This window comes from Camelina sativa, chromosome 19, assembly GCF_000633955.1.
Source record: "Camelina sativa cultivar DH55 chromosome 19, Cs, whole genome shotgun sequence".
Classification (NCBI taxonomy): Eukaryota; Viridiplantae; Streptophyta; class Magnoliopsida; order Brassicales; family Brassicaceae; genus Camelina; species Camelina sativa.
In genome coordinates, this window is record NC_025703.1 from 9069305 (window position 1) to 9079270 (window position 9966).

Below are 9966 nucleotides of genomic sequence, written 5' to 3' on the forward strand. Positions count from 1 at the left end.
ATCACCAGTGCACCAAAACAGCTTCATTCACCAACCAAATCAAGCAAGTTTCATGATCCAAACCCTAATTCATCACATCCACACAAAAGAAAAACTAATGAGAAAATCACATGTCATTCGATTATTTTCTTAAATTTGTTTGGTTCATTTTTAATATTTAAAGAAAGTGGTCCAAAGTGCATTTTAAGGCAAACCCTTATGAAATGTTAACATCAACACCATAAAGACACGCCTGCGCTCACTCCCAGACAAAACCCTAAATAAGTAACACCTTTTCTCTCTCTCCAACTTGGTTGATTAATTAAACTAATCATCTAATAACAAAAATAAAGGTCTTGCTCTTGAAAGACATCAATTAGGGTTTAGTTCTTCAATGGCAGAAACTCATAGAAACAGTGAATGCCACTGATCTCCTTCTCTTTCTCATCATCGCTACAAAACCCTTCTTTTGTCAATGGAAACAGCTCAAGTGTGTGTTCTTCATGATCCGAGTCACCGTTGGAGCATTCTTCATGACGTTCTTGACCTTTATTGTCATCATAATTTCGTCGACAAGTCTCTGCGTTCGTTGCTTCTCTCGTGCTTAGAAGCACAGGTGAAAACGTGACAGAATCTTTAGCAGCAGAAACAGTATTAACATTGCTAGTGGAGATCATGTTGGAGGAAACATTTGTTGAATTGAGAATGAGGTTCCGCTGCTGATGATGTGAAGAAGGGTAGAGTCCAGGTGGCAACTGCATCATCTGCCACGTGACGTTCCTCCCTAAAAAGCTTCGTCTCTCGTCACCTCCACAACGACCATTGCGCTCTACCCGTATGTTCCATGCCTCCTCTTGGTGATCATCAAGGGAAGGTTTCTAGATATCCAAAAAAAAAAGAACATTATTCATATTTAGTCAATTTATTTAGCATTGGAAAATGTAAAATTTGTAACAAATAAGTCAAAATCTTTAGGCAAACCGACAAACTTGATGTTTAAAAACCCCCATCACACACACAGACCCAAAATTAATCAGTCAAAACAAATTCCAGATAGGGACAAGGGTGAAGGAGAATGAGACCGTTAAAGACCAAGGTCAAAACAGTCTATTCAAGCATGAGTTGGAGTGAAAAAAGCACATTAATATTTAGAGGTTTTGAGGAAAAACAAGAAGACATATCTAAAGGATCGATCGTACGTAGCAGCTGTCCCGACAGAAAGGAAAGTCTCTGCAGCTTTTTGGATCAATCCATTAATTACTTCTTCTTCTTTTTTTTTAATAAACGAAATAACTAGTTTTAATACTCCTACAATTATACTATATGCTGAGAATATTTTACTTAAGGCTTATTTGCATTTCCCGATAAACTAACTTTCCACCGCCTCATCTTCTCTGCCTTAACTTGTTGTTTTTCTTTCAAACTTACCCAAATTAAACTTCCAAAAGAAGAATTCACGTATTCTTATGAGATTCTATTTGTAATCATATGCTAATTCTACACTATGCTTAATTACATTCCCTTTCATGCGCCCAACAGGAGACCACCAAGTACTTTTAAGTGTTTAACCCAAAAAAACATGTATCGATATACATTACCTCTGGTTGTGTGTCGCATCCGACCGAACATATCCAGTTCTTGGCCTGTTCAACCTTGTAACCTGCAAAATTTACATTAAATTAAATGTCAAAATGTCAATATCGAAGCTAAATGTCTAATCAACCCAATTTTAACATTACACCAAAAAAAAAATGTCTAATCAACCCAAAATATGACATTTAATACAAAAAGACTCTAGTTGTTTGACATGTAAGCGACCACCTCAAGTTATATATCTTTCTATATATGGTATCTCACCTGGCGGGTCCTTCTTGTCGAATCCGTGGTTTGAGACAAGACTCGTTGTGTTAAGGACCGAATCTTCGTGGCCAGTTTCCATTTGTCGTCGCCGTTTCTGGCGTTCGCGAGCTTTGTGGTTTTGGAACCAGTAGAAAACGTTTTTGCCTTCTATCTTCCCGTACCGTCGTAGCTGTGCGGTGATTTGTTGGATGTGGTCGGCAGAAGGAGTTCTTGTTCCTTGTCCGTACAACTCCTCAAGAACCCTTAACTGATCCGGCGTCGGATTCCACCGTGAGCTCACCATTACCGGCGGATGTTGAGGTTCTGAGTTTAGCATCATCAGCTCCCTCTTGTTCTGCTCCGCCGTCATCGTCATCACTGCTGTGAAAATGATAACAATAAAGAAAGTGAGCATTACAAACAAGAGAAAGAGAGAGGGAACGTATGAGAGAGAGAGAGAAAGAGAGAGAGAGAGGGAGAGAGAGAGAGAGAGAGAGAGAGAGAGAGAGAGAGAGAGAGAGAGAGAGGATGATCTGACCCATATTAAAGCGGTGGTCAGAGTTGGTGTTTGGGGAGGCGGTGGGACAAGAAGAGAGGCGTGGGATGAGTGGTCGAAGCTTTCTTCCTCCGTTGAAGGAATCTGCACCTCCTTCGTTGTAGCCCATCGTCCACATTTTGATATATTTTATTCACTTGAAGGGAGAGAGAGAGAGAGAAGAGCAGTTCAATTATATGTTAGGTTTTTTTTTCTGAAGTCAAGGAGATGTAAATGATATATGGTTGAAGGAGGAAATAGACAAATGGTGGAAAGAGGTATTGGCTATTTTGGCTTTGAAGTCGAGTGATAAAGTTGAGATATATTTGTATATATATATGTGAATGAGAGCATGGAAATGGGGTTTGTAACCACATATATGATATATGTGTGCATATATATATAGAAAGAGATAGGCAGTCTAACACATTCCTTCTTTTTTTTTTTACAAAATATTAACATTGTTCATATGAATATTATACATTTCTTTGTTTTTGTATTTGTTCTATTTTTTTAAAAAAAATCTACACCCGGTTGCCAAATCATGCACAGTTATAGTTTAATTTAAAAGATATATATAGCATCATATAATCCCCCCTGCTTATAGTAAACGTGTATATACTTTTCCATGAAGGAATTTTATCATTTCATATAATCTATATGGTTTGTTTATATATTTTATTTTGGTTTTTATACACGATACGATTAATGTGACATGTAATAGATTCATAGACATTAAGCCCATATATATCTGTACTTGCAAAGATAAAGCTTTCATGAACAATGTGTACCACTAAAAATACTATTCAAACCGTGGTTACACTGCGGATGATGAAAGTACTTAACCACTATAAATAAAACTGACATACAAATATATTTAACTTCCCTCCCAACCAACATATACTTCTAAAGCAAGCACGTACAACAAACCACTATTAATTAACCAAGTCAGTAAATTCATTGATCATCTATATCAAATTTCACTAAGCTATTTTTGGAGATACAATCTTAGCTTCATATGTACCATATGATTTTAGTGGCTATTAATAGAAGGAAGATATCATGAGAGAAAAGGAGAGGAAGGAAGATGAGGTTGACTAGCTAGTGAGAGAGGAGAGAGAGGCGTGGAATTCTGGGGGATATGATATGATATGATATGATATGATATGAATGATATGGGGAGATGCGAAGGAGCTTATAGCGACGTTACATTCTCCCATCTCTCCCCATCACTCCTTTTCTTTCATTCTTTTTTTCCCCTCTTTTGTTTTCTGTTTTTTTTTTTTTTCATTCATTCTTTTGTTCCTTTATATGTATAGATATATATTATATATATATTACTGATGAGTATTATTATAGAGTAGTATTAGAGTGATCTTTTGTTTTTATGAAATATGCATGAGATCATATTATATATGTGTGTGTGTGGTGGCTTTCACTATTATTCTTGTTCTCAACTGCCCCATATATAGGCTTTGTCTCCTTTACACTCTTCACCTCATCTCCTTTGTCTCTCTCAAACCCACTTTTCTGTAAAACCCTTTTCCTTTCTTTTTCTTCTCTTTGGGATCTTAAATCCCCCTTTTCTGTCTTTTCCCAAGCCTCCTTAATCCTTTTGTTTTTTCTCCTTTTTGAGAAAATTTTCTAATCTTAAGTTTTGGAACTAGACGATCCTTTTCTTTTCCTTACTTGTTTTAATGTTTATGTGATGATGAAAAACTATTGTTTACAAATGACATATCCTAAATCATCTCATATTAGTGAACAGGGATCTTGTCAATTATAAATTTTAATCAAAGAAAAAAAAAATTAATCAAAGTGTTCTTCATATATATATATATTGGTGGCTTGCAAGTGATTGTGTATTAATTAAATCATTCATATATGATCAAATTTGTAAAACAGTTCTGACATTCAGCAATCCTGTATTACTTGTTCCGAGGCAAAGTTAGTTTATTTCACACACACACACATGTACGATATTACAAGTCAGTTATAGTCTATGATTTTTTTAATTCTTAGTTGAAATTTAGTGTTATTCATTTAACAAATTTAAAACATAGACTAATCTCTTTAGAAATTTTAATAACTTTTTTTAGCAAAATTGAAAAGAAATTGTATAACTGGAAATTCGTACTACAGTTTTTTTTTTTTTTTCTTAAAAAAAAAAAACTATAATCTGTAGTTTTTCCAACTATCCGAACATTTATTGGATTGGGTCTACAAACGTCAAGCTTTTGGGCCCAATGAAAGCCCATCTAACAATAAGGGGATAAAAAATAAAAGTCAGTGTAAGAGAGAAACAGAGAGATCGCTCGCTGGAAAAAAAGTTATGATCTTCGTCAGGCGCCTTCGACTTCTAGCCAGAGACAATGGCTTCTTCTTCTTCTCTATCAAACCCCACTCTTTCTCATCTGCCTCCGTAATGGTCACTGATAATGTCGAAGCTCGAATACACAACGAAGGAGGAGAAGAAGATCCAACAAAAACAGAAGATCGTCGACGCAGTGTAACCGATAAAGCTTACTGGAGAAGACGAATACACAGTCTCTGCGCCGTTCAAAAGAATCCAGACGAAGCTCTTCGTATTCTCGACGGCCTCTGCCTTCGTGGTTATCGTCCTGATTCGCTTAATCTCAGCAGTGTGATCCACGCTCTTTGTGACTCCGGAAGATTCGACGAAGCTCACCGTCGGTGTCTCCTCTTCGTCGATTCGGGTTTTATCCCAGATGAGCGAACCTGCAATGTTATCGTTGCGAGATTGCTAGACTCGGGATCTCCGGATAGTACGTTAAGTGTTATTAACCGTTTGATCGGTGTCAAGAGAGAGTTCGTGCCGTCGTTGACGAATTACAACCGTTTGATCAATCAGTTTTGTTTGATTCGTAGGGTGTTCGATGCGCGTATGATCTTAAAAGATATGAGGAACATGGGACATCTCCCAAATGTTGTGACTTACACAACTTTGATCGGTGGTTGCTTCGAGATTCGAGAGATTAAAGCTGCTCATAAAGTGTTCGACGAAATGCGTGTGCGTGGCGTAAAGCGTAATTCTCTCACAGTGAGTGTTGTTATTGATGGGTTATTGAAAATGAGAGATGTTGAAACGGGACGGAGGCTGATGAAGGAACTCTGGGTATACTTGAAGAAGGAGACTGATGTATCAATTAAATCAGCAGCTTTTGCGAATCTCGTTGATTCTATGTGCAGGGAAGGATATTTCAATGACGTTTTCGAGATTGCAGAGAACATGCCGCAATGCGAGTCTGTGAACGTTGAATTTGCTTACGGGCATATGATAGATTCCTTGTGTCTATACAGGAGAAACCATGGAGCTGCGAGGATTGTTTATATAATGAAGAGTAAAGGGTTGTTACCGAGAAGAACGTCATACAATGCTATCATTCATGGTTTGTGCAAGGATCGTGGTTGTATGAGGGCTTATCAGTTGCTAGAAGAGGGATCTGAATTTGGGTTTATTCCGTCTGAATATACTTATAAGCTCCTAGTGGAGAGTCTATGCAAGGAACTGGACGTTGGTAAAGCGAGGAATGTTCTAGAGCTGATGTTGAGAAAAGAAGGAGTAGATAGGACTAGAATTTATAATATCTATCTACGAGCTCTCTGCGTGATGGATAACCCGACTGAGATCCTGAATGTACTGGTCAATATGCTTCAGGGAGACTGTAGGCCTGATGAGTATACACTTAACACAGTTATTAATGGATTTTGCAAGATGGGTAGGGTGGATGATGCTATGCAAGTTCTAGGTGATATGATGACAGGGAAGTTCTGTGCACCAGATGCTGTGACTTTAACTACTGTTATGTGTGGCTTGCTCACTCAAGGAAGAGCAGAAGAAGCTCTGGATGTGTTGAATCGGGTTATGCCAGAGAAGAAGATTAAGCCAGGTGTTGTTACATACAATGCTGTTATACGTGGGTTGTTCAAGATGCATAAAGGAGATGAAGCTATGCGTGTGTTTGATCAGATGGAAAAGGCGAGTGTGACTGCGGATAGTACTACATATGCTATAATCATTGACGGGTTGTTCGTGACTAGTCAGGTGGATATGGCGAAGAAGTTCTGGGATGATGTGATATGGCCATCAGGCAGACATGATGTATTTGTGTATGCGGCATTTCTCAAAGGGCTTTGTCGGTCTGGTTGTGTACTTGATGCTTGCCATTTCCTATATGACCTGGCAGATTCTGGAGCAATCCCTAATGTTGTGTGCTATAATACTGTGATTGATGAGTGTAGCAGAATTGGGTTGAAGACAGTAGCGTACGAGATGTTGGTGGAGATGAGGACGAACGGTCAGGCTCCTGATGCTGTGACATGGCGGATACTAAATAAACTACCTGATTCTAGCTGTGCAAGGAGATAGTTAATTTTAAACTCTGCATCCTCGGATAGGCTGTTTCAAAAGCTATACATGTTTTTGGTTCTCAAGCAATTCGTGGCTTCTGATATCATGACTACTGATCTGAGAATTGGTTTTACCAACGCTGTGTGTGAGTAAAGAAGTTGCTTTGTTTGTTTCTCTGTCAGGTTTTTGCCGGCAAATTCTAAAGTTCAGTAAGCTCAGAAAGGTGAATAATCAGCAGAATTGAAGACAATACTTAAAAGAGTTAAGAGCGAGGAAAGAAACAAACAATTCTACTCCTCCAGAAACATAAATCCAGACAGCTATTTTAAGATATACAAGAAAAGCGTACCGACAGATAGAATCTATTATCTAAGATAGTGAAACAGCACCAAATGCATGTGGAAACCATGGTTTAACTAGTTCCACCACTTTGCTGATGAGCCTGCGATTCCCAGAAGAGTCTGACAGTGGAATAGATAAGAGAGGGCTCAGCCATAGCGCCATTACCGTAGTCTCCACAGGCCAGTCTCTTCTTGATAGGAGGAATGAGTGTGATTCCCAGATCATCAAGCGACAAAAGATGCCTTTCAGTGAAAGGGTTGTTCCACATCAATGTGTTCATCGCTGGTGCAACAAAAAGTGGTTTGCTGTAGTCCCAAGCTCGTATAATGCAAGTCAAAAGATTATCACAGAGCCCACCAGCAATCTATAAAGGTAAGAAAAAAACAAAAGATCTCCATGAATGTTCCACAATTCAGACAATTGAATGTTCCACAATTCACACAATTGAGGCTAAGTAAAGTGGGTTAAAAGATGTTTTGTTTTGTTTTACCTTGCCTAAGGTGTTAGCAGACAAAGGAGCAATGACCAAAACATCAGCCCAACGTCTAAGCTCGATGTGAAGGACGGGATCACCGATCTTGTTCCAGCTTGACCATTCATCTTCGTCAGTGTACAGAGTCACTTCTTCTGGGAGGGACAGTTTATCGAGGAAATGAAGAGATGATTTGGAAACGACGGCTCTCACTTCTGCCCATTCGGTGAAACAATGACAGAGATTGCCGAATTTGATAGCAGCGACACTTCCACTAGCAGCAAGTAGTACACGAGGCTTCCTCGGCGGTATGGTGTTGTTCACTTCCATATCTTGCCTGTCTATTTTCGCATTCTCCATGGCGCTTTAACACCTTCAGAGATCCAGCAAGTAGCGAGAATGGTTCGGCGAGGAACCCTAAAAAAAAAAAAAAACTGATCTGGTTTCGAAGAATATCAAAATGTTTTAGAGGGAAGAGAGAGAGAGAATGGGATAATCATTTTTACTCCGCTGGTCAAATGGGCCGTTGACTCATTCTATTTAGGCCCTTTTTCTATAATAGTCAAATGGGCCATTAAAAGGTATCGCACAAACTCGATTACGCAAACCAAAACATAATCTCAAGGTTGCTGAAACAATGTAAGACTATGTGCAATGGCGTAGNACTTTGCTGATGAGCCTGCGATTCCCAGAAGAGTCTGACAGTGGAATAGATAAGAGAGGGCTCAGCCATAGCGCCATTACCGTAGTCTCCACAGGCCAGTCTCTTCTTGATAGGAGGAATGAGTGTGATTCCCAGATCATCAAGCGACAAAAGATGCCTTTCAGTGAAAGGGTTGTTCCACATCAATGTGTTCATCGCTGGTGCAACAAAAAGTGGTTTGCTGTAGTCCCAAGCTCGTATAATGCAAGTCAAAAGATTATCACAGAGCCCACCAGCAATCTATAAAGGTAAGAAAAAAACAAAAGATCTCCATGAATGTTCCACAATTCAGACAATTGAATGTTCCACAATTCACACAATTGAGGCTAAGTAAAGTGGGTTAAAAGATGTTTTGTTTTGTTTTACCTTGCCTAAGGTGTTAGCAGACAAAGGAGCAATGACCAAAACATCAGCCCAACGTCTAAGCTCGATGTGAAGGACGGGATCACCGATCTTGTTCCAGCTTGACCATTCATCTTCGTCAGTGTACAGAGTCACTTCTTCTGGGAGGGACAGTTTATCGAGGAAATGAAGAGATGATTTGGAAACGACGGCTCTCACTTCTGCCCATTCGGTGAAACAATGACAGAGATTGCCGAATTTGATAGCAGCGACACTTCCACTAGCAGCAAGTAGTACACGAGGCTTCCTCGGCGGTATGGTGTTGTTCACTTCCATATCTTGCCTGTCTATTTTCGCATTCTCCATGGCGCTTTAACACCTTCAGAGATCCAGCAAGTAGCGAGAATGGTTCGGCGAGGAACCCTAAAAAAAAAAAAAAACTGATCTGGTTTCGAAGAATATCAAAATGTTTTAGAGGGAAGAGAGAGAGAGAATGGGATAATCATTTTTACTCCGCTGGTCAAATGGGCCGTTGACTCATTCTATTTAGGCCCTTTTTCTATAATAGTCAAATGGGCCATTAAAAGGTATCGCACAAACTCGATTACGCAAACCAAAACATAATCTCAAGGTTGCTGAAACAATGTAAGACTATGTGCAATGGCGTAGTTTTGAGCCGTCCTCCGGCAATTGTTTTTTTAAATTAAATTAAAATGGCTAAATACTGAAGAATTGATTTTTTAAATGCGACGTTTTTTATCCATCTACTTGGACACGTGGAAGGTGGTGATTGGGAGAAGTCTTTGGGTAAGGTTAAGCAATGGATCCATAGCTAACGAAAGTTTCACAGCATTTTGAGAGATTCAAGGCGGCGTTTGCGAGGAAGGATTACGATACATGTAGTGATCTGTTGTCTCAGCTTAAGGTATACATCTCTCTCTCTCTCTCTCTCTCTCTCTCTCTCTCTCTTCTTTGAACCCTAATTTGTTTCGATTTCTCTTCTTTGCATATATATCTGGTTTATCGATTGAATTTTAGGTGAATTGATGGGGTTTGTCTCGAATCTATGATAGCTTTGATGTATTGAAGTGAAAAAATTAGGTTATTAGAGAGATCTTTTAGAAGAATAGTGTAAGTGCTGATTTCTATTTTAAGGGATTGTGAATGTGAGTAAAACATGTAGGGTTTAATTCTATATTGCAATTGAATGGTGAGGATTTCTTCTTATGTTGGTGGTTTTTAATTGTTATGTTCTTCAGGTTCTTCTGACCAAATTCACTAGTCTTCCTCCATTGTTCGAGAGTTCACCAAACGCAGCTCAGGAGCTTACTATTGCAAGTAAGGTTTCTGTTTTTATTATTGGGTTTAGATGACTTGTTTCT

At 38.9% G+C, this 9966-nt stretch overlaps 4 protein-coding genes across 5 annotated transcripts in view; 2 read left to right on the forward strand and 2 right to left on the reverse strand.

Annotated features, from left to right (window-relative positions):
* LOC104765654 (WUSCHEL-related homeobox 1-like) lies at positions 144-2674 on the reverse strand. 2 transcript variants are annotated; one of them, XM_010489410.2, is made up of 4 exons: positions 2357-2674; positions 1837-2196; positions 1578-1639; positions 144-857 (listed from the first exon to the last, which is right to left on the reverse strand). In XM_010489410.2, the coding sequence occupies exons 1-4, from the start codon at positions 2490-2492 to the stop codon at positions 363-365; spliced, it is 1053 nt and encodes a 350-aa protein (XP_010487712.1). In that variant the 5' UTR covers positions 2493-2674; the 3' UTR covers positions 144-362. The 2 variants fall into 2 exon arrangements, with proteins under 2 accessions (XP_010487712.1, XP_010487711.1); XM_010489409.2 differs by having other exon boundaries at positions 1837-2199.
* Positions 4674-6889, forward strand: LOC104765655 (pentatricopeptide repeat-containing protein At3g18020-like). Its single transcript, XM_010489411.2, has one exon. It carries the CDS (start codon positions 4686-4688, stop codon positions 6741-6743), a length of 2058 nt encoding a protein of 685 aa, XP_010487713.1. The 5' UTR covers positions 4674-4685; the 3' UTR covers positions 6744-6889.
* Positions 6948-9119, reverse strand: LOC109131053 (phosphopantothenoylcysteine decarboxylase-like). Its single transcript, XM_019241559.1, has 3 exons — positions 8609-9119; positions 8219-8482; positions 6948-7167 (listed from the first exon to the last, which is right to left on the reverse strand). Exons 1-3 carry the CDS (start codon positions 8948-8950, stop codon positions 7138-7140), a joined length of 636 nt encoding a protein of 211 aa, XP_019097104.1. The 5' UTR covers positions 8951-9119; the 3' UTR covers positions 6948-7137.
* LOC104765657 overlaps positions 9403-9966 on the forward strand; it is a 9582-nt gene continuing 9018 nt past the window's right edge. The window contains exons 1-2 of the mRNA XM_010489414.2: positions 9403-9509; positions 9844-9922. The gene's annotated coding sequence lies outside the window, so the exon portion shown is untranslated. The remainder of the gene's footprint in view (positions 9510-9843; positions 9923-9966) is intronic.

Bases quoted from the DNA above. Each gene is read 5' to 3' on its own strand.
- LOC104765654 (XM_010489409.2), bottom strand. From the start codon at position 2,492: ATGTGGACGATGGGCTACAACGAAGGAGGTGCAGATTCCTTCAACGGA. The intron at 2,200-2,356 runs GTCAGATCATCC...TCATTTTCACAG, and splicing joins TGACCACCGCTTTAATATGG to CAGTGATGACGATGACGGCG. The intron at 858-1,577 runs GTAATGTATATC...TTGGATATCTAG, and splicing joins GATGCGACACACAACCAGAG to AAACCTTCCCTTGATGATCA.
- LOC104765655 (XM_010489411.2), top strand. From the start codon at position 4,686: ATGATCTTCGTCAGGCGCCTTCGACTTCTAGCCAGAGACAATGGCTTC.
- LOC109131053 (XM_019241559.1), bottom strand. From the start codon at position 8,950: ATGGAGAATGCGAAAATAGACAGGCAAGATATGGAAGTGAACAACACC. The intron at 8,483-8,608 runs GTAAAACAAAAC...TTACCTTTATAG, and splicing joins CTGCTAACACCTTAGGCAAG to ATTGCTGGTGGGCTCTGTGA. The intron at 7,168-8,218 runs GCTCATCAGCAA...TGGGAATCGCAG, and splicing joins GACTCTTCTGGGAATCGCAG to GCTCATCAGCAAAGTGGTGG.